This window comes from Melospiza georgiana, chromosome 4 (assembly GCF_028018845.1).
Source record: "Melospiza georgiana isolate bMelGeo1 chromosome 4, bMelGeo1.pri, whole genome shotgun sequence".
In the NCBI taxonomy this organism is placed as follows: Eukaryota; Metazoa; Chordata; class Aves; order Passeriformes; family Passerellidae; genus Melospiza; species Melospiza georgiana.
The window spans coordinates 13,836,094-13,862,203 of NC_080433.1; the positions used below are offsets into that span (position 1 = coordinate 13,836,094).

A 26,110-nucleotide genomic window follows, 5' to 3' on the forward strand; every position below is an offset into this window, starting at 1 on the left:
GATTGTTACTTATTAAAATAAACTAATCAGGAAACAGTTTCTCCCTATACTGGAGAGCCAACTTAACTTTTGAAATTTGGGGTTTAACAGCCACAATGTAAGTATGAAAAGTCACACATGCTATTTAAATAAGTATATTTGTATCTCTGCAAACAGGATACAATATGGCAAACAGATGCACAGTGTAAAAAAAAAGGCTATGGATGAGATGAAAATCTTTGTTTTCCAGATTACTGAGCAACTGGAAGCTGAGCACTTACTTCAACCTACCCCACCTTTAGACTAACTTTCATCAAAACACTCTAATGGGGAGGAACTCTCTAAACCAAAATGTGGTTGATTAACTGTTAGCAGTTAATCTCTTGCCCATCTAGTATGAAAAAAGTCCAAATCAAGTAAACAGAAACATCATGTATGCAAGCACCACAGATGATTTCTTCCCAGAAAGACTGAACAGAGATAACAGCTACTGTAGTTAGGTCTACAGCATTTTTAAAAAATATATAAATAAATAAAAATCCTGTTTTCTTTCAGAGCGTGTCCTGTAAGATAAGAAATTTTGTTGGAGCAAAATTCTCAGCTACTTTAAGTAACATCCCCTCGTAAGGCACTCGACTGCTCCTTTAAAGCTGCGTGAACATCCGTGGTGAAACACAAACTTCTCCCAAGTCCCAGCGCAGCGCCGGCCGAGCTCAGAGCCGAGCCTTCCCTGCTGCCCAGGCTGCGGGGCGAGGCTCGGAGCTCCAGCAGCGGCTCCCGGGCATTCCCCGCTCCGCAGCCGAGCCCGCGGGGGCTCCGCGCTCCCCGCACGACGGAACGGCGGGGGCTGAGCGGGGCCAGCCCGGCCACGGGCACAGCGGGACCAGCCCGGCACCGGCGGGGCCGAGCTCTGCCCAGAGCCGCCGGTGCCCACGGACCGCCGGGCTTGCAGGGAGACACGGCGGGAGCGTGCGATACTTTAAGGGGATCCTTAAAAAATAAAAGAAGGAAAAAGAAAAGGAAAAGGGAAAACTTGAAAACAACAATGGGGCGGCTCGGGACGCGGCCGGTGGCCGCTGGCAGGGCGGGCTGCTCCCGGCGCGGCTCGGGAAGTTGCTCAGGAGCCGCCGGGGAGGCGGCGGCGGCCGGGAGGGAGGGAGCGCTGCCCCCGCGCCGGGCCCCGCGCCCCGCCGGCAGCCAGGCCGCGCCGCTCCCCTCCCGCACGCCCAAACATGGCCCCTCGCCACCAACCCGGCAACTTTCCCCCTGCCCCTCCCGCCGCCACCCGCCCCGCTCACCTCGCATCAGGGAACAAAAACTGCAGGCGAGTAGGCTGCGCAGGACGGCCCCCATCTTCCCTCCCTCCTCGCTCTCACCGGCGGGGAGGCGGCGGCGGGGAGCAGCACCTCCGCTGCCAGTTCATGCTTCCAGGCGGGCGGGGGAGGCGGCGGGGAAGGGGAGGGCGGGAGGCGGGGAAGGGCGGCCGCGGAGATCGCCCCTCGCCGGTCCCTAGCAGGCCACCGGCCCCGGCGTGCCGCCGCGGGAGCGGGCGCTGCCCTCCATGCCGGCTGCGGCTGCTGCTGCTGCTGCCTCACCGCGACCGCCGCGCTCCTTCCCCCATCCACCCCTCCGCCTCCGCCGGGCGCGCACAGGCGCAGGGATACAGTCCTCCTCCTCCTCCTCCTCCTCTTCCTTCTCCTCCTCCTCCCGCGCCGTGCCCGGCCGGCTCCCGGCTCAGCGCCCGCCCCCCGGCACCGCTCCCGTCGGGGAGGGCGGGAGCGGAGGGGCGGAGGCGCGCAGCTCCGCTCTCCCGGGCGGGATCGCGCACACCCCCGGCAGCTCCGCAGCCGGCAGAACCCCGGCGGGAAGTGCGGCCCGGGGGGGTTCCCTAAGGGAGGGAGGCGAGCGGGGTCACGGCACCCCCCGAGCGCAGGGACGGGGCGAGCTGGGGGGTAGCCGCATTCCAGCGGGACTACTTTGCCTCCCCTCGCCCCCTCCGCCGCCTGCGATGCGTTCAGCCCTGGCCCGTGAGGACGGGACTACTTTCTGCCACAGAGCTGCGGCGGCGTCCGAGCGGCAGCACAAAGGCTGCGATCCCAATCGCGATCCCAATCCCGATCCCCATCCCGGGACGGGCCGTAATCCCGGAGCACGGCCCGGGGGGCGGCAGGCAGGCAGGATGAAGTTACGGTCCGTCCCCCCGGTGTGCGGGCTGAAAAGCGATAAATCCCGGCCTTTCCCGGAGCACAGGGAGCAGGCGTTCCTTATCAGCAGGAATTGCCGCCCGGCTGATGTAATGATGCGTGATTTATTTCCCACAGATTTTGGGGGTGCCCTGCGTTATCGTCCCCTTTGCTAAATTAAATGTGGTGGGCTGGGTTTGGGCTGCTGGAGTGTTACCAATAATATGAGTTTAAACGTAGTCTTTTTCCCCTCTTGCATAGTTCAGATTTTGTAATACACCCCCAATTGAAAAAAAAAAAAAAAACAAACTTCCCTCCTTACCTTCTTTATTTGTTCCTAATAAACAATGTAAAATGCAACTTTCTTGCATTTCCTCTAGATGAGAAAATCTTCATGATTTCAAGGTTTTCATTCAGTCTAGACGTCTACATCACAGTCTCCCTCCCTCACAGAATGTGACAGCTGGTGAGTAGAATAATGATATGGAGCAGAACAACTTAGAGCAACATCTGAGGCACTTCCATTCCAAAATCAGTATAATTTTCAGGACTATTAGAAACTCACAGGAACATTTAACTTTTACTGTCTTATGTGTTCAACATACATTTTCATAGATTTTCTCGTTATTACAGTAGGAGATAACATCTGGGCCAGATTAAAGGCCTGGGCATTGTAGGCTGACTCTGAAGGTCTCCTGGTGTCATGTGATATTATCAGACTCTCAGCTTTTACTGGGAAAAAAATTTTAAAATAGAAGAAAACAGAAGGATTCTTTAAAATGAAGTGTATTCCCAACCTTCAAGGTTGCAAAAAAAAATTTTTTTGAAAATGTAAACAATTCAGCTCAACAGCAATATCTGCCTGAGGCCAGGTCTACATTACAAAATTTGTCCTTGACTGTCTGCTGGGTGAAATAGCCCCCTCTGTTACTGTGCTGTCAGCTGGGAGAATTAGCAAACTCGAGCAAGATCCACGTGGATAATGGATGGGAAGACTTGCCATACAAAAATGTACCCTGGAGAAGAGAGAACCTGTGTCCAATCCTTGTTTGTCACCTCTGGATTTTGTAGGAGCATGCAAAAGAAGCACACTTTTATATTTATTTTCACCCTTTAAAAGGAAAATGAAGTTGTTGTTGATTTGGGGTTTGGGGTTTTTTCCCCTCACAGTGTTTCCTTATACTTTTTCCATACTCACAGTGTTGCACAATCTGTCATTAACCTCTTGAGAAGTATGGCAGATCTGTAATGAATTCTTTGTATCTTAATCATACAGTGCACAGCTGGGGAAAACCTCAAGCCTGCACCCCTGCATCACAAACCCACATTTCTCCACATGCCATTCCCTCTCACATCTTATCTGTTTCTGCTGGAAACACTCTGGTGCCTTGACTATCTCCCTTGGGAGTCTGATCCCCTGCCTGGTTGCTCTGACTCTTCAAGGCATCTTCCCTGCTGCCCAAGCTGACTGGTTTTATTTTTAGCTTTTGAACATTTATATGCTATCACTGGTGCATTTTGCCATTTTTCTATAATTCAAACCCTTTCCTACTTGGATTTCCTCTAAGCCAGTTAATGATTATTGGCTTCACCTCCCTTAGCCTAGCCCCTTTCCCCACAGCCTAGAATCCTCCTCTGTTTATTCCAGCCCAAGTATCATAAAATCATAGAATCACAGAATGGTTTGGATTGGAAGGGGCCTTAAAGAACAGTCCAGCCCCCTGCCATGGGCAGGAATACCTTTCACTGTCCCAGCTTGCTCCCAAGTCTAAGTCCAGCCTGGCCTTGGATGCTTCCAGGGATGGGGCAGCCACAGCTTCTCTGGGCACCCTGTGCCAGGGCCTCACCACCCTCACAGAGGAGATTTTCCTGATGTTTGACTTAGATCTGCCCTGTTTCAGTTTGAAGCCATTCACCCTTGTCCTGTCACAGTATGTTCTTGTAAATCTTTCATCTTTCTCATAGGCTCCCTGCAGGCACTGGAAGGTGCCATTTGTGTCACTGTCATGGTTTAGGAATGGTGCTCCTACCAAGACTCTCCAACCCATGCACTGTCACTCACTCCCCCAAATCCCTTTTCCCCTCTGCAGCAGGATGGAGAGGGGAATTGGAGGCACAAAAGGCAAAGATCATGGGTTGGGATAACAACAATTCACTGGAAACAGAGATGAGATAAGAAAATTAACAGTAACAGCACTCTAGTAATGACAGAGAGTACAAAGAAGAAACATTCTTGCTCACTGCAGTAGCCCCAACAACAGACAATAAATTGTTCCCCCTGGTTCAGAACCTGGGCCTCCCCAATTCTCTATTCAACTTAGTTACTCCACTAAGTAGGAGTTACTCCACTAAGTAGGAAGGACCCCCTTCTCCTCAGAAGAGCTCCCTTCCCCTCACCCCCAGCACTGACAGAAGGTGTTAGGATAACTTCCATGTCTTTGCCTTGACCTCTCCTGGCTACTACAAAAATTAACCCAATTGGGTGGGAGCAGGACAGTCACCCTGAAGCCTTCTCTTTTCCAGGATGAACATTCCCAGTTCTCCCAGCCTTTCCTCACAGCAGAGCTGCTCCATCCCTTTATTCATCTTGTTGGCCTTCTCTGGACTCATTCCAACAGGCTGATGTCTTTCCTGTGCTGAGACTCCACTTCCCATGGGCCACTTCAGTCCAGGTCCCTCTGGACTGGCCTGTCCTTCAGGTGTGTCCCTGCACCCTCAGCTTGGTGTCATCTGCAAACCTGCTGAGGGCACACTCAATCCCTTCATCTGTTATTAATTAAGATATTTAAAGAACTCTGGTCCAATGTAGACTCCTAAAGGACACCACTTGTCACTGAGATACATCAGGACTCTGAGCCATTGATCACTACCCTGCAAAAATGGTCTTTTTTGAACCTTTGTCCCCATCAGTGCTTAGAATTCAAGACCAAGTCTATCTCCTAAGTGTTTGTCAGCTTTACTTCTAATTCATCCATGTAGCATTGCCTTCATAGCAGAGGCTTTTACAAAGTAAAATAGGAGACAAGATTACCACACACAAAAAGCCTCCAACAGGCATGATTTCTCTGAGGTGATTATGTTCCTTTATTTGAGTTTAAAGTCAAAGTAACTGGAGAGAGAATGTCTCTTTTATTTTAGTAAGAAGCTCCCCTTGTTGGTCACAGTTATTTTCATTCACCTTAGAAAGAGAAGCCTTGGTTTGCTGACTCAAATCCAGCTGAGGCTGAGAAACCTGGACAGCTCTTACCTCTGAACTTGGATGGTGGCTCGATGACACAAGAGTTTTCATGGGGTTATTTTTAAACTTGGGCAAGTTCCGTGGTTTAGTTGGTGGCCCAGCTTCACGAGGAGTTGTGTCAGCTCTCAGGACAGCAAGGGACAGCAGCCAGGGCTCATGAAACCAGCAGTGACTGCCAAAGTCCCTCTGCTTTTGAGCTGTGCCCTGAGTTTGAGTGGAGTCAGTGGGATCTTCTGTAGAACCAGAACCAAAGTCCCTAATGAGCAAAAGCTGTAAGAAGAAGATGGATGCTCAGCAGCTGAATTTGTGGCTGCCCACATCACAGAAGCCACTATCATAATTAGCTTTCTCACGGAATGTTTCCACAATAATTAATGGGCATAGCGTGCTGAAATGCTGCTCCCTCTGAAGGCAATGGTGAAGTTCTCACTGATTTCAAAAGGGCCAGGGTTTCATACTGAAACTCAAGCTCAAGCCCTCATGCCCTCAGCAGGAAAGTCTGCAGCACAGGAGCTGGGGAAATGGGCTGTAATGTTGCCATCCAATGATGCCTGTTACAAGCATTTCACAGAATAAAATAGGACACCTTAAACTGTGATGTCATCATCATCATCTTGCCACATTGCTTAGGTCATACAGTTTATAAACAAAAATGTTTCATCCAACTCTTCCTCAAAACAAGGCCAGTTCTAACAAATGTGATAGAAATGTCTGACACAGATTATCTTATTCCAAGAGAGCAATGGATTCACCACAGCATTCCTTCTTCAGGATCAGATCATAGAATAATAAAGAATTTCTTCCTTCCAGCTGGAAGCCATTCTCCCTTGTCCTCCCACTAATGCCCTAGTGAAAAGCCCCTCTCCATCTGTAAGCCCCCTTCAGGCTCTAGAAGGCTTGAAGCCTCCTCTTCTCCAGGCTGAACAACCCCAACTCTCTCATTTATGGCTCCAGACCCGAGCTCATCCTTGTGCCTCCCCTCTGGATCCAGCAGGTCCACATCCCTCCTATGTGAGGAGGCCAAGAGCAGGATGCAGGACTCCAGGTGGGGTCTCATGAGAGCAGAATCACCCCCTCAGTGATCATGTTTTCCCTCTTGAAGTTCAACCACAAGCATTGATACTTTTGCCCTCACTTTTCCTCCCGTGCCATAAGAACTGCACCTTTTTACCAGGGTATAGGTGCCTTATAAGCAGATTTCTTTGAACAGAGAGTCATCTCTCTAGTACAGCAATTTTCTCCAAGCATCAAACCTGACTTGTTTTTTGCCATTACTATCACTACAACCAAATCACAGCAAAAATTATCACTTCCACTAATTCTTGGGCAATTTTCCCATCAAATTCCCCTTTTTTATCACACAGGGAGTTGCATTTTCTCCTTGCATTTCAGTACTATTTTATTATTCCCCCAACTCTTCCCTCCCTCTCCCTCCATCCTTTCTTTCCCATCTTCTCTACCAGAAGAGGTTGCCTGGTGCCCAGGATGAGAACTGCATTTCTTTGTGGCTAAAAAAAAATCCTTGCAACAAAAACTTCACAGAGGAGAAGGTGCTTGAGTTCAGCAGCCCATACAGGCAAGCTAGTCCAACAGAAATCCAGCAATATCCCCACAGGGAAATATGAAATAAGATGACCTGGAAGGCTTGGGCATTTTCTTTGTGACTTTGGAGGAGTGTTTGGACTCCTGCTGATGGGGCACTCAAGGTCAGGCTGTCTACCTAGTACCTCTTTCCTCCTCTCCCATCTCCCAGGGAGTTGAAAATAGCACTGCCTGAGGATACCCTTCTTCAGCAGCCATGTTTTTTAGTGTGAACCATGCAGGATTCTGATTTTAATTTGGCACTGCCCACCACCAGACCACAGGGCAAGTCCAAGACTTTCCTCAGGAATATTTAGCTGTGGCTACATTTCAAAGCCATATTACAAAAATGTCATTTGAGAAAGTTACTGTTCTAAAATTTGTAAAGTACTTTAATGCTATGTTGATACAGCAAAAACATCCTTTTAAAAGAGCTCACATTTCAGGCTGACAGACACCAAAACACTATTTTGTTTTAGCTTGCTCAGCTTTTCAAAACCAGTCAGCATCTGGGCTCTATTAAACATAACGTGCGTGCCTTTTAAGCAACAACAATTTAAGAATATTTCCTTTTCAACCCCCTTTCAAACCCCTTCAGCATTTTGCAATATGCATAATATTTAGGAATTCTGCTTTGCACTGCAGCCTTTGAAGTTTAAAAATTAGTTACTGGTAAAGCCTTGTACATTTTCTTGCACTCGTTTTAGTCACAGGGATTAGTGACTAGAATTTATGCCCATGGTCAGGAAAGGTAAGTCACTGTGTCACAATAATTAGCAGTCTTTCCTACAACAGTTTTCAATCTTTATGTATGTCTTATGGTGTGCAGAGAAGAGCTCATTTTCCACCTGCAGTAGCCACTTCTGGGCTAAAGTACTCTACCACAGAGTGCAGTGTATGGCAAGTAAAGAAACCATTCCTCTTCACTCAGACTTTGTGAGGAAGAGTCATATTCATATTTCCTATTTGTATTTCATATTTATGGCCATATTCATGTTATATTTGTTGATATTATTATCTTAATTTTTATGTTCATATATAAATTAGTCTGCAGTTCAGCAAAGACACTAAGCACCTCAAGAATGTGGATGTGGAGCATCAACCCTGGTATCTCTTCAGGGGTGTTGTTTTTATGAGCTGTCAGTCAAGCTCTCAAAATAGGCTAGAAAACCATGCTGAGTTCCTCAGAGCAGGAAAGATTGCCCTCTAATGGTTAATCTCCAGGTTTAATGTCTGCAATATTTTATGAAGTGCTCTTCTTCTACGTGATTTGTAAGGTAAGGCCACACAAATGCAAGATGTTGGAACAATTTATTACTTCAAGGAAAACCCAAATCTTTCTTATACTCTTAATTGATGAATAAATTAATTATTAAAAATGAAGATGAAGGCATATTCTTGGTAACATTTTCATTAAACTACCATTAGCCAGGGTCTCTCAGAGGAAGAGGGATGCCTCTGACAATTCAGAGCTATTACACTGGATTTGACAAATTCTGTATTTCACTGTGGGAAATGTTTCAAGGTCTGAAAAAACAGCATGAAATATATCCAGTCTATTTCAGTATCATAAAAGTTATTGTGAATGCCCTAGAGATTGATCTCACTCTTGCAGGAGTAAACTTTAAGGAATAAAATTCTTAAAGTCTTTAAATCAACTAATCACAAGGCACTGCCTGTTAAAACAGGAATTCATGTGGGTCCTTAAGCTTGCAGTGGCTGCATCTATAAAGGTTTCTGTGGCTTATGGCCTGTAACTCATCCTTCATGTGATGAGGGGATAGAAGAGGCAATTATACAGAGCTGAAGTGTCATTCACTGCCTTTCCATTTTCATCAGTTCTTTGAATAATTTCCTGGCAGTGTAGATTTCAGTAAATGCTCTTCCAACATAGCTGGCAACTAAATGAAGATAAATGACAGAGGAATACTCAGAGAAAGTAAGACCCAGTTCCCAAATATATTTATTTAAAAAGTAGTGGCTGCTATGAAGACATTATTGAAAGATAATATATTTTGGAATAATTAGATTATATTTTCTCCTTTCAAGAAGAAACAGTGATTAGAGTGAGGTTACCCAATCCATTCCTCATCCTTCCTTTTTTCTACCCTATCCCCAGTCAAAACCACAAAGATAGTATTTGGTCACATGGATCTTTGCATAAAAGACAGGGAATTGTGTCTGAATAGCCCTGGCTAATAAAGCTCCTTCCAATGCCTTTTTCAGTGTCAGAGCTTTGCAGTTAATGCAAGTTCTACTATTTTTTTTCCTTATTGCAATTGTGAAAAATCTAATACCTTTACAACCATTTGAAAAGGGCTTACACAGAGCAAAATTCCCATTTAATCTCAGCATATTAAGAAATCTTTTTTTTTTTTTTTAACAATACATTTAAAGTGCTATTTTCCCAAAACACTTTCTTTCAAGATAACCAAAGCTCTAAAAGTGTTGAAAGGAACTATGATTTAGAGTCCTATCTTCACTTGTGGTTTAAGAATCCTGCCACTTTAACAGGAGGAAACAGCTAGTATATGTGTGGCCTAAGGTACACTGTAGCAGCAAATAATTCAGTATAGCAAAAGGTGTTCCAGTCACCACAGTTAAAAACCCAAAACAATGGGAACCACAGACCAAAACCACTTGAAGATAGGAGACAAAAATGTTTTCAGACACTTGGCCTTGTCGAATTTCTGCCTCTGACATTTCTGGTTTAGGCACCCATTGCTTTCAGCCTGTGCACCCCAGAGACTACAGCAGACTCTTTGGCATTACATGGGAGAGCTAAAAAGCCTTTCCAAGAAAAGAGGGTAAAATGAGTCAGTTTTGGCTAAGCTGATTCCAACTGATGCTGGCTTTAGCTGTATAAGCCCACTGTTGGGTGGAAAGGTTTGCAGACTTCTGCACATGCACAAATTATCTGATTACTACTCCTGGATATTATTGGTCTGACAGAATTTTCAATTTTCTTCATCAATTTTCTATTAAAACAAAGTGAACCAAAAAGAAAAAGGATCAGAACAGCTTGAACATGCCATATCTAAACTCTTGCCTCTTACAAAAATGACATTTTATAGGCTGGTAGGAGAGGAGTAAGAGAAAAAGAGAAAAGTAATGCATGGCCCTCACACCTTTTTTTTTTTTAAGTGAGCCAATATACGGGAAACAGTGATACAGCATAGTTGTAGTGAAGGTTAAAAATACTTTTATGCATTGTTTATAATACCAAACACACAGGTGACAAAGAGCAGCATTTTTATGCTTTGTGCTTTGACATCCTCAAAAAGTGTAGAGACCTAAAGGAAAAAAAAGCGAATTTAGACTGTGAGATTGAGTGTAGGCTTTCTAAAGAGGAAGGAAAATGTTCAATATATCCATGTTCAATATTTCCTAGCCCTTCAGGGGACATACCTATCAAGACATTGGGAAAGCATCTGGACTTCAAGGATGAGGGGATGCAGCCAACTACCAGTGAACAGGAATTCACTGAGAATTAATGTGGAGAAGTGCATTACCTGTGTGAGAGGATAAGCAATGCACAGGGAGAGCACAGCTGTCCAGGCCCATTTCAGGAGGGTGACAGGAAGACGTCCACAGGAGTAGAGCTCTCTGTGTGATGGACACTGCCTGGGAACTGATGACTGCAGCACTGGCACCTTAAACTCCACGTTTTTATCAGCATGGAGTGTGGCATCAAAGCATGTCATCAGATTCAAATCCACTGAGATGGCTTTGCAAGAGGCAGGAAAGCAAAATCCAGTTTTGAAAGTGTCTTCTCATGTAATTTTTTTTTGGTGGTTTTATTTCCTTGTTTGTTTGTTGGGTTTTGTTGGTTGGTTAGTAACTTGAAATAATCCTTACTGTAAGCCTTTCCTGCTCCTACAGGAGTTAAAATGAACTGAAGCACTATTTGCAGAGAACACACCATGCTGTTTGCTGCCCTTTGAGGGAGGGACTTTGCACCCTTCTCATCCATCTCAAGTAGAGCTACAATTTATTTCTTTACAATTGTTTGCAGTGGTTACAAAATTTGGGCTATTTGCTTTACTGTACAATACCACAAGACAGTTTTGTTCATGGCAGTCTATATTTACACACCTTATGTTTGCTCAGCACTGTAAAGCAACAAGAAAACAAGCAGCTACAGGATTTATGACACTCTCCAGGTGACAAAAGTCAATCAGCTTTTGGCCTGCTGCCATACCAGAACTGGTTATGGCCAGAAAGAGCCACCCCAATGTGAGACTTGTCATCACAGTGTGGTGATTAATGATCCACTTCCATGGGTGGTGCACAGTGAAGACCACAGGAGATGCCAGTGGAAGAACAGAAGAGTGCACAGAAGTTTTAAGGCTGGAAAGCATAACAAACTGGGTGGACTTTTTTAGTTACTTTGTCTCGCTCCTTTTTGATTCAAAATACAAGTGCATTGTCCAGGGAAATAAATAGGCTCCAAAAATGCATTTAATAAATAATCATATTCAAAAGAATGATGATGGGAAATCTCTCTCTTTCTCTGTTAACTGGAAATGCCAATACATGACTAATAATGCAACCTGATTCAATGTTATTAAAATAGAGAATATGCTTAGTTTTGTTGTCTTCTATGTTATATGATGCAGTAAAAAGTTTTAAAAATGTGTGTATATAATCCTCCACCCAAACCCTTTTCAATAAACAAAAACCTTTCCTATAAAACCTTTCTGCAATGAAATAGCCATAGTTTGGGAAGTTAAAAAAACCCAATCTTACTAAAACTTTTTAAAATCATCAAAAATCCTCATAACTTGTCAATTCTATTTAATAAACTGTTGTTGCCCTCTAGTGTTCAAACACAGTTTGTAAAGGCCCCTCTGGAAAGATCCAGACTGGTCAGCTATCAATTAATTCCCTGATAGTTCTTAATCCAACATGTATTCTTCTCAGTATCTAATCTAAACCTTCTCTCTTTAATTTAAAGCTACTCCCCCTTGTCCTATCACTGCACGTCCTTGTAAAATGCCTCTCTCCAGATGGACATGACCTGTGCTCTGAGCAACACTGAGATACATCTGCTGGTTTCTCTTGAATATTTTGCTACTGTACTTTAACCATATCAATTAATACCAACCACCTTTTCCTCCAACAAATTATTTATTGCAGCAGAAATGCACAGTGAGCACTCAGGGGTTGTTATCAGCACCTCTCCTGCTGTAAAGACATCAGCAACAAAGAAAGTTTCTCATGAAGGTTGCAGTTCTTACGAGAGAAAATTATGGTGAACCTCAGATCTGCATCTGCATTTTTACAGCTAGGACTAGTACTTATCATTCTGCGAAATCATTTCCCAAAAATGGGATATTTCCTCCTTGTTATGTTCCTTGACCAGAAACCTCTGAAAATAGCTATTAAAATAAAAAAGGGGGAAAAATGAAGTTTAACAAAGGACAGTCAAAAAACAAGCTGATAAATTTGAGGTACATTTCTAAATTTGAGGTACATTTCTCCTGTAATTTTGTTCACTTTTAAGAGGTTATCCAGACTGCTTTTTTTTAACCATTGTCAGACTTAAACAATGTAGCAGACCAGCTGTTTTTAGATATATAAAGCAATTTGCACCCTCCATAGAGTAAGAATTCAAGTTCTTGACACAAGGAACACTGACTTTTCTTTGATCTCTGAATAACGGAATTTTCAGAGAATTTTCTGCATTTAGTTATTTAGAGCTTTCAGAAAACTTGCCTTGAGGCCATTTTTTGGATCACACCTGCTTCCCACCACACTAAACTCGACAGATCTAAGAATCTCTTGGATGTGAGTCAAATTTCATATTTTGTAACAGAATTGTTTCCTTGCGTTTGTAAGGCACCCTTCTTTCTCTGCTGTGACATTTGCTGTTGATCATGCCACCTGACACGAACACTTTGAAATCCAGCCTTTCATTCTAAAACCAGGTTTAGACTGACTGCACGTGAAGGGAAATTTAAATAACATGAACTGGAAGTTGTGTGGCAGTGGATGCTCCCACTTACTCTCCCTGTTGAAGAGTCAGGAAAACATAAAATCATAGAGTTGTTTAGGTTGGAAAAAAACTCAAATATCAAGATAACTGTTACTAAGCAGCCATGCTTATTACCAGTCACATGAAGGGGATGCTAGAAATGAAGAGGGTGTGCTTTGAGAGCACTCACATTTGCAGTATGTAGTTTTAGGATACCTGTGATGTATGCAGAAGAAGAACTTTAAAGATATGTATATAACCATAAGCTATATTTAGGTAAGGAAAATTAATTTATGCCATATGTAATACATTTTTTCCTGTTTGTACCTAAAATCATTTGGATGCAAAGCTCTATTACTAAGTATTTCTTTAAAGCAACAAGTAGGGTAAATAGGATTGCACCAGCATTTGGTGCAAATAGCATTGAAAACACCCATGTGCTGCACAGGTACTCAATTTATTAGGTGTACTTAAATTTCACTAATCTTGTCACAGTACAGATTAAGCTCGTGAAATTCCTTTTCTCCTTAAATATAAGACCTTCTTAGCTTAACTTGGATTTAGATGTTTACTCTCAGGATTTAGGAATAAATCAAAAATGACAGACATTATAGTTCAGCACAGACAGAGCATTCCTTCTCACCACCAAACCCATCTCCTGTCTCCTGCTTTCCCATTAGACCCCAAAAAAGGAATCCATCCTCTTCTGAGATTTCAGTATCTACTGTTCCATTTCAGAGTTCTCCTCTCAAAAGTGAGAGGTGCTCCCCACAATTTTATTCCCTCTCCCAGTCAGACATCAGCATAAATTCCATTGATCAAATAATCCAGCCTGGTGTAACGCCTCTTCTGAAGAGATTCATGGATTTTCCTCCCTGTCAGCACAATAACCAGCAACAAGAACATCATCCCAAAAAACAAAGCTGCTACAAGGCTGCTTTTTTCCCCCAGCTGAAAGACACCTTTCCCTCTCAGAACACCTTCTGACAGGGAGCTCTCTGAGTCAGACGGGTCATAACCTTGAAGGTCATTTTGGGAAGATGCAGGAGAATTGCTGGACAGAATGAAACCTGGAAAAGAGGGTAGGGTCCTATGGCTGGTATCACTGGAGGAGAGAACTGTTGGCTCAGGAGCCATGGCTGGAGTCCTTACCCCTGATAGGGCAGTGGCAGATCCAGAATTCGTGGTCACCTGCACGGTTGTAGAAGGAAAAGCAGAATTTGTGGGCTTGGAAAGAGGAACATGATGAGTGGCAGTGATGCTGGAGGCAGGGACAGCAGGATTAGCTGCAGGTGGAGAGGCAGCTGTGGTGGGATGGGCTGTGGTTGGTTTGGCAGCACCAGGATGCAGAGAGGTTGTAAGAGACTCCAGCTGGGCAGTGCCTGTTGGCAGAGCAGCAAGAGCAGCACTGCTGGTTTCAGGGGCACCTGCCTGAGCAGAGGTGGGGAAGGAAGCAGTGGGGTTTCCAACTGGAGCAGCAGAAGGAGTGCTGGATGGCACATTAATTCCCTGCTGCCTTGAGATGGGGTCCAAGCTCTCAGATTCTTTTGCTCTTTGAGGTTCAGGAGAAACTGTATGAAGTTCCATGTTGTCCAAATGCTTGCCTATGTGGTTCAGGAGCTCAGATGCCTGATGAAAGACAGACTGCTCCAAACTGGCAGTGTGATTCTGATGGATGTCCTGGCTGTGAGAAATGAAGGTTCCAGCATCCGAAGGCAAAGAATGCTCATCTGAAGAAAAGTTCTCAGTCTTGATGGATTTATCCTCTGAAAACAGAAATACTCATATTTAATTATGAAATCTATTTTTGACTAATGTAGGCATACTCTATTTGTATTTCTTAGAAATATTTATGTAAGGGGGCTCTAAAGAGATAATGACTAATGAAACTTCCTTTTGTTTAAAATAAGCACAGTGACATTTAAATTCTATGTCATAAAAACTGTCAGCCTCAAGCCTACTCACATAACAGTGTTCTGTGCAGGAATACCATTCAAATAATAACCCTAAAAGCTACCTGATTTTACTGTATTTACCTCAGGTATTTAGGTAGGTATTTACAGGTATAGAAAGTACTTGGCTGAGTAATTGTCAGTTCATATTATATATATAATTTTATAATTTTATTTATAAAATTATAGAAATATATATAATATATTCATTATAACCATTCAGCTGCTGCACAGAATATTTAAAGGGGAACATGCTCTCAAGTAGTTCTGACTCTCACTCATCTCTTTTTAATACTGAAACAAAAAGGTTTGTTAAATGCACTGAAATTGAAATAAATAAAGTATCTTTTCCTGTTTCAGTTTGGTTTTCAGTGTAACCACATACAGATTCTCATATGAAAGAACAAAGTTTGAAACGTTTGTTGCTACCGACAGTGCTCAGGTGCTACCTTTGAAAACTTACCAGGAACATTAAACAAGCTAGCATAATCTTTCTGCAGTTAAATGCTCACAGAAGATCAAGTCTCCAAAAAGAAAAAGAAGTGTTAAATGCAATCACGTTTTTCACTCAGCACTGCATTACAAAGAAGTGTTAAATGCAATCAGATTGTTCACTCAGCATTGCATTACATGCCGAACAAAAGCACAAGCATGATTGCATTTCTTGTTTCTTTGTTTGAAACCCCTGATGTTCTTCTAGGGGAGACAGAGCTGGAGGGAAGTTTAATTTTAGTAATGATTTTACAGAAATGCAGTTCGTTTGTTGCACATTGCTTTTGCATGATGCCTGTGAGATTGGGCTTGCACAAAAATACTTGGTAACATTATGTGAGTAATCTTTCTCTATTTCATACTGTTGCCCCTTGCACAGTTCCTCTTGGAAAAGTTCTTTTTTCCAGCTGAAGTTTGGTCTCTCAAGCAGCCATACAGAAACCACCTTGGCATTATCAGTTTCTTATCTGAGCTGTTCAAACAGGTCTGGTGCAAGTCAATGTCAATCAACAAGTAAGCCTTGCTGTTAAAAAATACCAGCACAGGCCAGAGAACAAGAAATTCCAGAGTGTGCAGCCCACATGCCATAAAGCTCTAAGTTTAGAAAGTTTGCTTCTGCACTCCAGGTTCCCTAACTGAATGCAGAAAATAATGATTATTTATTATTTTTATTATTGCCAATTATTCATCAGTGTAGCATGGGTCCTTTAAATACACAGCTGGTTACAAGGGTGTGGTATTTCCATTGGTTTTCATGATACTTTTCAGTATTATATACAGGAAATTTTCCTTCCTGACTACATCTAGATGGAAGCAGCTTCTTTTTGTTTTAAGCAAGGACAAATTATGAGGATTTCTGAATCTAATGTGAAGGAATATTATAAGAGTTGGGACATTATTCCAAACTGGAAGTGGGGCCCACAAAGGAGCTCACCACACACCTGCCGATCCATCCTCCACAATGAAAAAGAACAATATTTTTAAATCATAATGCTTGGCTTAGAACACTTTGCTAAAAAGATGACCCCCCAAACAGTTCCTGGTCACTACAGAAAGTTCACAGGTGCAAAAGTCATTTTGCAGTGTAGTGTGGGGGCTGACGGCTCTCACTATTATTTACCTGTAGTTATCCAGTAGCTCACAAGTCCTGTTGCAGGTTTCATTGGACAAGCCTCAGTGCTAGGACAGTAAAACAAGTAGCAGTTTGGATGTGTACTTGTTCTTGCAGCATAAAAAATAATCAAATTACACTTCTTGTCTCCTGCAAAACAAAGTAAATACCTGTTTCAGCAGTAAGAACTTTTATAGCAGTATGGTAATGTGATCTAGTTTGTTAACTTTTGCTCATGTGAGTAAGAGGAAAACTACTAACACATAACATTCCTACAGGAAAAAAACCGCCAAGGACTGCAGAAGAATGGCCCAGGGCCAAAATATGAAAGGTCACACCTTCCTTTTCCTGTACAAATAAAGTTGGGGAAATTATGAGTCTAATCTCTCATCCTCCCCTCACGCATACCACACTGGCACCACTTTATACAACAATTGCTTGCTTACAAATCCTGATAAATCTGAAAATCTCCTTGATATACTCATGGGGAAGAGAATTATTTAAACATTTTTATTACATCCCAGGAATCGCTTGGCTAGTTTCTGCTTTGGGGGGTCACCTTCACCACTGCCATTTCTACTTGCTGCTCTGCCTCCTACTGCTCCAAGAGCTTGATTCAAACCAGCTGTCTCACAGGAGGGTGAGCATTCTCATTTTTGGCTAAAATTAAATACAGTGCAAAGTGTCAGGTAGTTTTAGTGCGTTTACTAAACACAGCTTATGCACCTTCGGGGTTCAGGATTTGGGAGGTTTTAACACTGTTTCTGTGATGCAACTATTTTTCTGAACACTACGGGGTCTTGCCTTATCTACTGGCAAAAGAAGGTAGCAGCCGCCAGCTGGAACTAAGCGCAGCCTGAATGAGAGGGTAAATCCCGTGCTGAATAGGGAGAACGCCCCCCCGAGAGCCCAAACTGCAGAATTATCGTCCCAGGCGGTGGCGGAGAAGGAGGCCGGGGTTACCTGCGAGCCGGTGCCCCGAGCAGCAGGCGCGGACACACGCACCCGCGCCGGGGACGCGCAGCGGCTCCGCGCCCCGCACGCCGCGGGGCAGGGACAGGTTTATATCGATGATGGAATTCTCCATCTTCTCCGCCGAGCACTCCTGGCCCAGCGCCGGCCCGGCCATCAGGCAGGCGGTCAGCAGCAGGCGAACCGGCCAGCGGCTGCCCCCGCGGGACATGGTGACCCGGGCCGGTCCCCGCGGGGCTCCTCCGGGACTGGCGCCGAGGGGGCTCCGCTGATCCCGGGGCGGGAACGCGTTCCTGGGACACATTCGGGGTCGCGAAGGCAGCGGCGGAGCCTGGCCCGGCTCGGGGGAACCGCGGCTGTCCCGGCACGTCCGGGAGGAGGGGCCCGGGGAGGCGGGCCCGGGACGCCTGCTGCCCTTCTCCTCCTGCCTGCCTGCCCTCTTCCTCCTCCTGAAATTCCTGCTTACCTGCCTACCTACCTACCTGCCATCCTCCTGTCCTCCAACCTGTCCTCCTCCTCCTCTCTTGCTTCCTTCTCACCTGGAATTCCTGCTTACCTACATACCTGCCTTCCTCCTGCCTTCCAGCCTGCCCTCCTTCTCTCTTGCTTCCTTCTCCCTGCCCGCCATTCTCCATTCCCATTCCTGCCTTTTCTCCTGCCCTCCCTCTTTCTCCCTTGCTTCCCTCCTCCTGCCCTCTTCCTCCTGCCTGACCTTCTCCTGCCTTCCTCCGGTCCTCCTCCTCCTGCCTCCTCCTCTCTGCCACTCGCCGGCACCAAGGGTCCTTCCTGAGCATCAGACACAAGGCAAAACCACCTAGAGAAGCTCTTGGTGGTCAGGCTGCTACGGCTTTACCCACAGTCAGACTTTTGCTCCACCTGAGAACTGGTTTTGGGAGCTGTAATGAAAGAGATTAATATGCATATCCTGGACTAAACGGATGTGGACATAGTTCTGTGTGTGTGTGTGTAAAGGACTTCTTGCTACCTGAGTAATCCTGTTCAAATCATAACCAAGCACAAAGTGTTTGTGGAATGGGGAAAAAAATGAACAAAAAAGCCTGTCTACTGGGACCCTGACTGGTGTCTTGGCCATTCTTCTGTCAGCTGTCTCCGTGCAATTGCTTGCTTAAGTCATGGTTTTGCTTGGAAATTTTTCATTTCCGCTTTTTAGGGTTTTTTTCCTTACTATTTTGGAGTTGTGTTTAGGAGTAAAAGTAGACCAAAGGAGTGCAAAGAGTAAAAGGATTATAAGACAGATTCCGTCTTTTTCAGGAAAGAGACCATTTTCTTTTCAGAGATGTGCATTACCTGAAGAGATCCCGAAGGGCAGGTTAGTTTATGTATTGTAATGGTTAGATGCCAAGGCATGGGTGGCTGTCTTGTTTTTCATGCCCAGTCAGTCCCCTTTGTCAGTACTGCTGGGTGTTGGCTTTTATTTGGACATGAGTGCTGTAAGAGACTGAGACCACCATCTCATTTTGCACCCCATGGCCATCTTGGGGCAATTAATAATGTTTGTGATTCTCACAGTCTTGGAGGGATGGTTTCTCCTAAAATTTCCAGCTGCACTTGTTTAAGAAAATGTTCCTTTCTAGGTAAACTGGTGACATTATTTTCACTGTTAAAGAAAAAGTCCCAAGAGAATCTGAACATTAAGGCGTTGCCTGCTAACTGCATTACACAGTGAATGAGCAGGGGAATGAATACTAAAGGCAAGCACAGGTATTACCCCTGCTATGTATTAGACAAAGTTGCAGCTTCTACCTGCCTTTGCTTAAACTAGATGTGGTGGAAGAAGCCAAGCAGAAAGAAGCTGAAAAATAAGGCTAAAGGTCTGGCTGAAGTGGTCAGAACAGTTGAGGAAACTGGTTTTTCACCTGAACTGTTGGGATGGTGAATGTGAGAATATGCACAGAGACTGGCATCTCCCAACTGCCAATAAATATCTCACTGTCCAAAGCGAGATCTGGAATGATAAGGTGGATTTCTGACTGACAGACATCTCACTTTACAACTATAAAAACCACACCAAACTTCCACAAAGCAAAAATCTTCTACATATTTCCCTGGAATTGTGGGGAGTTTCTCCCCTGAGTATTACAGCGACCTGAGCGGGTCGCTGCTGGTGAGAGAGAGACGGTGAATCTTGTTTCTTGATCAGAAGGCTTCATTTATTAAGATATGATATATAATACATTATGACTATACTAAATAGAATATAGAGAGAGGTTTGCAGAGCTGCTAGCTAAGCTAAGAATAGATAGAAAAAAAGAATCCCAAACAAAGTTGTGTCCAGGGACTCAGTCCCCTGGCTTGCACTGGTGATTGGCCCTTAATTATAAACATAGAAAATGAGCCAATCAAGGGGAATCCTATTGCATTCCACAGCAGCTGATAACAATTGTTTACCTTCCCCTCTGAGGCCTCTGCCTTCCAGAAGACACAGAAATCTGAAAGAAAGGATTTCTGTGGAAAAATGTCTGCGACACCTGAGCAGGGACGCTGCTTTGTGGATACTCTCCTGGAGGCTGAGTGAAGGAATCTGTGAATGTTGTTGACCTTTCAGTGGGAAGTTACACATCACTCCTAATATTATTTCTTTTGCTACCTTTAATAGAGGCACCTTGATATCGTGCACTGTTTTGTGTTGTGCTGTAATCTACCCCGAGTTGTTTTAGTTTTATACTGTGTAATAAGTAATTCTGATTAAGATCTTTTATCTGTTTATCACTTGTCTGTTCAATAAATAATTAATTTTTATAAATAGACCTGATCTGCCATCACTAGAACTTGCAGGCCAGAGTGAGTCCTTACATTTAAATAGTTGCCAAAATCTGAGCAGAGCTTATCTGAAGCTCCCACTCCTCCCATACACTCTTCTTATAGGAGAGATGCTGCAGACCCACATCATCCTCTGCTAGACCCTCTCCTCACCACAAACTGGGAAATGAGCTCTCTCACCCAGTTTGTTAGGTTAGAAACCCGACATTACTTTATTCAGCACACAGGCACATGGGTATTGCCTCATCAAACATGTTAGTCAGTTATCAAAACTTTTGACTATTTATACATTTTGGTAAATAAAGGAATTAGTATTCATTGGTTACTGGTAATGTAGTTCTTTTATTAATTAGTATTCTATCTTCTATTAGTTAATGATTCACTTGCTTTTCATGTTAATTAGTCCACATGTGTCGCAGACATCTTTTATGAAAAAATCTTTTCCTTAAGATTTTTCCTCCTGTGAAGCTGAGAAGCCTCAAGAACAAAATGTAAACAATGATTATCTGCTGCTTTGGAATGCAACAGGTGAATCTGTGATTGGTCTCATAGAGTTGTTTCTAATTAATGGCCAATCACAGTCAGCTAGCTTAGACTCTCTGTCCGAGGCAGAAGCTTTTGTTATCATTCCTTCCTATTCTATTCTTAGCTAGCCTTCTGATTAAATCCTTTCTTCTATTCTTTTAGTATAGCTTTAATGTAATATATATCATAAAATAATAAATCAAGCCTTCTGAAACATGGAGTCACATCCTCATCTCTTCCCTCATCCTAAGACCCCTGTGAACACCATCACACACATGCTCAGTTTTTCTCTTCTTTTGGGTTTAGGAGTTTCTTGGGCTGGTGGTCTGTGATCAGTGGTTGGAGATGCCCCCTACCAGAATGACCTTTTCCCACTTGGAGCTGATTTCAGCACAAACACTGAGCATCCCTGGCTGGGCCAGGAGGGGATTGTCCTGCTTTGCTCTAGGCTGGGGCAGCCTCAGCTCGAATATTGTGTGAAGTTTTGGGTGCCATAATATTGGAAAGACATTAAACTATTAAAGAGTGTTCAAAGGAGGGCATGAGGATGGTGAAGGGCCTTGAGGGGAATCGTGTAAGGTCTGTTCAGCTGGAGGAGGCTGAGGGCAGCCATGGCAGTCACAGCTTGTGCTGAGGGGAACAGGAGGGGCAGGCCCTGAGCTCTGCTCTCTGGGACCAGGGACAGGAGCTGGGAACGGCTGGAGCTGGGTCAGGGCAGGGTCAGACTGGAGATCAGGGAAAGGTTCTTCCCCCAGAGGGTGCCGGGCACTGCCCAGGCTCCCCAGGGAATGGCCACGGCCCCAAGGCTGCCAGAGCTGCGGGAGCGTTTGGACACCGCTCTCAGGGATGCACAGGGGGAGATTGTTGGGGTGTCTGTGCAGGGACTGTTGGGGTTGTACTCGATAATCCGTGTGGATCCTTCCAAACTCAGGATATTCGGTCATAGGCTCCTTTTTAAAGAAATATAACTTGTCCGGCAACACCGAGGAGCACAGAAGGGGACACAGCACTACAAACATCGGCCTCACTAGGGAGAGCAGCGGAGGAGCATCCTTCCATGCCACACACATCGCCGCTCTGCCGCCCCCCAGGCCCTGGGACGCCGGTTCCGGCGGGGCAGAGCGGGGCAGATCCGAGCAGCCCCGGCGCCGAGCGGGGCCCCGCCCGCCGGGCGGAGCCGCCTGACCCGGCGCAGCCGGAACCCCGTGGGCGGTGGCGGCCCCCGCGCTGCGGCGGGCGGGGGACGGAGGCAGCGCCATGGGCGCGGAGCAGAGCGCCGAGGCCGAGAGCCGCCCGGGCGAGCCCAGCGCCGCAGGTCGGTGCCTGGCGGGGAGCGAGGGCTCTGCCGGCACAGCGGCTGCGGAGAAGGGCACGCACGGCTGTTTCCTTGGGAGGGACAGCGGCTGTGGAGAAGGGAAGGGCGTGCAGAAGGGAAGGGCTGTTGCTGCGGGAGGCAGCGGCATCGCGGCCCGGCCCTTCCTGTGACGGCGCGGGGGCACCGCCCGGGCCGGGGGAGCCGGGCCGGGCATGGGCAGCGCCCCGGGGCCGTCCGTGGTGCAGGTGTTCCGAAACAGCTGTTCCCCCGTGGGGAGAGGGAAAGGAGCTTAGAGCCCTTCAGTGGTCTCGGCGATGTGCTATAAAAAGCCTGCCTGTGCAGCGTTGAATAGAGCAATATTCGCATAGGGTTGGGTTCTGGTGTGGTTACATTGCTTATAAAGGGTTATTCCCTTTCCCTCCAATATCCAGCTTCTCCGTTGCCAGCCAAGCAACGAGCAAAAATGGACGACATTGTGGTCGTAGCCCCAGGAACACAATCCTCACGGAATGTCAGCAATGATCCAGATGTCATAAAACTGCAGGAAATTCCAACTTTCCAGCCCCTTTTGAAAGGTAAGTGATTATTTTTCCTCTGTTTTTAAATGCCTTCTTTTTTTGTACCTAATGGCATTTGTGCATCCTGAGGTTTCTACTGAAGTTCATATTTCTGTCCCTGTTTTTCACTTCCCTCTTGTTTTAAACCTGACTCTCTTTTATTATGCCATGATTAATCCCAGCCTTCTAAACTGTGGGTGAACTAGTTTAGAGGTGTGCTGGTAATGTTCTCTGCAATGGAACCATCTGCTGTGAAGACAGAACAGATCCAAACATACCAGCTTGCCCTGTACCACTGGTTGATGAGAGATGCTGTGTTATTTTCTAGTATATAATGGATGGCAATCTCCTGTTTTGCTCTAGTCTTTTAAAAACAGACTGTATGTTACTCTCAGAGTCATAGCTACCTGTGTGTGTGTGTTCAGCTGCTTGAAATCAAGGTACCTTTTGGGAGTTTCCAATACAGAGCAGGTTTTATTCTTGTTTTTTTTTGTAGTGGGGTAGATGGGCTGAGACTTTTCTTTGTTTCTTTTCCTCCCACTCTTTTTTACTTTCATCCCTTGCACTCATTCTTTGTTTCTTCTGTCGAAAGGAAAGTGAAGATTTCAATCATAGTTGTTGAGCCTGCAGTTTAACAAAGAACACAGGTAGCATCACACCACCACTTTTTGGACAGAAAGTAATTTACTTTTTGTTTGTTTGTGTATGCTTACTGCATGAGGGTACTGAAACATGACTAAAACTTGTAGACATTATTATAGCCTACTGGGCCATGCATTTAACATATTATTGGACTCTTTATTTTATGAGTGTGTTCTGGGTGTGCATGGCACTGACTGCTGTTTACTGCAGGAGGGGCAAAAAGATAGAGGGGCCATGAAAAAAAGCAGAACATGCTTTGCCTGTAAAGCACATGCTTTGTCCTGCTTTGTATGTAAGACAGAACCAGGGTCATGCCAGTGACAGCTTGAAGTGTAAATGCTGGAATCCAAATCCCTGAAAGAAATGAGGAAGTTTTAATATGAGAGAAAAAAATTTAGAAGATGCTACAACATCTGGCACGAAAGTTGTTGTGAGTGTGTAAGAATGTGATGGCAAAGTTTCAGTTCCACCCAAGCTCATGAGCAAACCTGGGTTGCACAAGACCTGTGGAGGGAAGTCCTGGAAATTGAGACTGTGATTACTTCCAGAGTTGGTGTTCCTGGGAGTCTGTTAGAGTGTCAGGGTTCCAGGGCTTGAGGTGGGAAGAGAGAAAGAACAGAGAGCAGTAGCCGTGTGGCTGAGATGCTGAGGTTGGAGGGCACTGCCTTAGATGACCAGTCCAGGTCCTTCAGCTCCTAAATGTGCACCTTTAAGTTGTCTTGGTGACTGAGTTGCTTTTTCTGGCCTTACTTTGGACCTAAAGCTGTGGATGTATGATAGAATCATTCTCTTCTGCTTTTGTCACTTGGCTGCTTCCCCACGAGTCTCCTGAGACCTGGTGACATCTGGTGACTGCTCAAGAGTTTTGCATGCTCAATCACTTTTGTGATCAACTTTTTCACCCTCAAGTACTTGTTATTACTTGAACAACCAGACTGATACTTGTGTTCACTACAGAAGGCAGTGTGGGCCTGTTGAGTGAATTGACTCTTGAGAGGTGGCTGATCTACCACAGGCCCACTTGAGAAGCTGTTCTGTTTTGGACTGGTCTCTTATCTGTATTCTTCCCATGCAAGATTGTTTCTGGAAAGGTTGAAGAAGTTTCAAGATCTTTTAGGAGCTTATTCTAAAAGCTTGTGTCTCGTGATCTACCAGCTTGCAGGTGGACTTCATTGTTCTATTCAGTTTCTCCTTGCCTAAGCAAAGCCAATTGGTTTTGTGTTTCAGAAGGGGAATAATCATTAAATAAATGGACTGGCAAAGTCATGTAAACACTACATGTTCTTGAAAAACAAATGCCCTTGTTCCTCCTATCCATAGTGAGTTGAGCTTACAATCAGTGAACTTGGAAATCTTTACCATTGTGCAGTCTCACTTGGCAGAAAATGCCAGTGTCCTGTCCATTACATCTTTCATGCTTTCCCTTGACTTCTACAGTGAGAATTGCACCTCAGAGGTACAGCTATGACCCCTTGTAGAAAGTCCCTCTCCATATTTCTTATAGGCTCATTTCAGGAACTGGAAAGCTGCTGTCAGGTTGCTCAAAGCTCTGTCCAACTTGACCTTGAGGACTCATGATCTGGACAGCCTGTTCCAGCCTCATCATAAAAAAAATTTCTTCCTTATGTCCAATCTAAACCTACTCTCTTTTGTTTAAAACCTATGTCCTTGCTCCTTCATTGCAGGCCCAGACAAAAAATCTCTTCCTTTTCTTACAAGCTTTATTTGTCTCTGGAGGCTTTTTGGGGAAAGAAACGTTTTCTTGCTTATGGCTAGAATTGTGCACTGGTAAAAGGTATAGAAACAGAGATTGCTATATGACTGCAGAGGCACTGTGTGAGCAGCAGAACCTTCTTTACATACTGTGCCTCCTCCAGTTCCCATAGGATTTTGTGATTAGTTTCCTCTCCAATCTCATTTCATGGTTCTTCAGGTCAGCCTGGTGTTACTGTGGCCATCTGAGAATCCTGACTGGGTGACAAAAGCTGCCAGGTAGGCAGTGACTGTCAGCTGCTGCTGTGACCTTCCTCTGGTGGATCTTGTACATCAAAATTAACCCCTAACTAAAACAGCACCTGTAGTAAGTTGAAACAAACTTTTGGTAACCAGTCCCCTGTAAATACTGGTTATATTTTTGTGCTTTCCCTTTTGTGCCTGCCCTTTCCTTTGTTGTTTCCTCCTTGTTTGGAGGAAGCTGTTATGGCAGCATCCCTTGGAAGTCTGATACTGAGTATTGAGCATACTGTGAGTTCACTGAATATGGGCTTGTGGTTATTTAGACATAATTCAGCAGCCCCTTTTGTGTTCTCACTTATTTCTGGAGGAAACCTTAGTACTAAAAGAACAATTTTAATGCTAGATATTTAGCTGTTGAAGCTGTTGATGGTAACTGCTTGGCTTTCTGCAAGAATGTGATGATACTTTTCTTTCTGTTTTGTTTTGTCTGATGGTGTTTGGATTGTTGTGTGCAGGTTCCCAGGAGAGCAGGGATTGTTTCTATGAATTAAGCAATATGCTGATGTGCTGCTGGAGTCTGGCCTATGAACAGTTCAGCTATGTCACATGCAATTTGCATTTCTCATGTGCAGCATGTCTTCTCTCACAGGAACTCCTGGTGCCTCAAGTCTTGAGAGAAGAAAGGTCAGCAGAGGCTGCTGAGGCTCACCTGCATTCCCAGATGTGTCTCATAAATGTCTTTTTGCGGACATTCAGCAAGTTACTTGTGCACTCCATTCCCCTTTGTTTTGAAGACCACTTTGTAGCCTTGTGAAGGGTATTGTGTGCAGCTCATCCTCTAGCCCAGAA

At 44.9% G+C, this 26,110-nt stretch overlaps 3 protein-coding genes across 6 annotated transcripts in view; 1 reads left to right on the top strand and 2 right to left on the bottom strand.

The window, feature by feature from the left end:
* The window catches only part of LRP6 (LDL receptor related protein 6), a 110,804-nt gene extending 109,420 nt beyond the window's left edge, over positions 1 to 1,384 (bottom strand). For all 3 annotated transcript variants that reach the window (XM_058023361.1, XM_058023360.1, XM_058023359.1), the window contains exon 1: positions 1,278 to 1,384. In XM_058023361.1, coding sequence (XP_057879344.1) covers positions 1,278 to 1,332 — 55 coding nt within the window. In that variant the 5' untranslated portion in view covers positions 1,333 to 1,384. The remainder of the gene's footprint in view (positions 1 to 1,277) is intronic.
* Positions 1,385 to 2,251: 867 nt separating this feature from the next.
* The window catches only part of BORCS5 (BLOC-1 related complex subunit 5), a 79,385-nt gene continuing 55,526 nt past the window's right edge, over positions 2,252 to 26,110 (top strand). Inside the window, exons 1-3 of one of the 2 annotated variants that reach the window (XM_058021956.1) lie at positions 2,252 to 2,272; positions 2,543 to 2,628; positions 22,538 to 22,681. In XM_058021956.1, the coding sequence (XP_057877939.1) occupies positions 22,570 to 22,681 (112 nt within the window). In that variant the 5' untranslated portion in view covers positions 2,252 to 2,272; positions 2,543 to 2,628; positions 22,538 to 22,569. Of the gene's footprint in view, positions 2,273 to 2,542; positions 2,629 to 22,020; positions 22,107 to 22,537; positions 22,682 to 26,110 lie in introns of those variants that run through there. The other variant, XM_058021955.1, reaches the window with a different exon arrangement.
* MANSC1 (MANSC domain containing 1) lies at positions 13,402 to 17,696 on the bottom strand. The gene is made up of 3 exons (XM_058021954.1): positions 17,477 to 17,696; positions 16,523 to 16,663; positions 13,402 to 14,724 (listed from the first exon to the last, which is right to left on the bottom strand). The coding sequence occupies exons 1-3, from the start codon at positions 17,694 to 17,696 to the stop codon at positions 13,751 to 13,753; spliced, it is 1,335 nt and encodes a 444-aa protein (XP_057877937.1). The 3' UTR covers positions 13,402 to 13,750.

Coding starts and splice junctions, on each gene's coding strand:
- MANSC1 (XM_058021954.1), bottom strand. CDS start 17,696: ATGTCCCGCGGGGGCAGCCGCTGGCCGGTTCGCCTGCTGCTGACCGCC. Junction 16,664..17,476: donor CTCGGGGCACCGGCTCGCAG/GTAACCCCGGCC, acceptor TTTGTTTTGCAG/GAGACAAGAAGTGTAATTTG. Junction 14,725..16,522: donor GAGCTACTGGATAACTACAG/GTAAATAATAGT, acceptor TTCTGTTTTCAG/AGGATAAATCCATCAAGACT.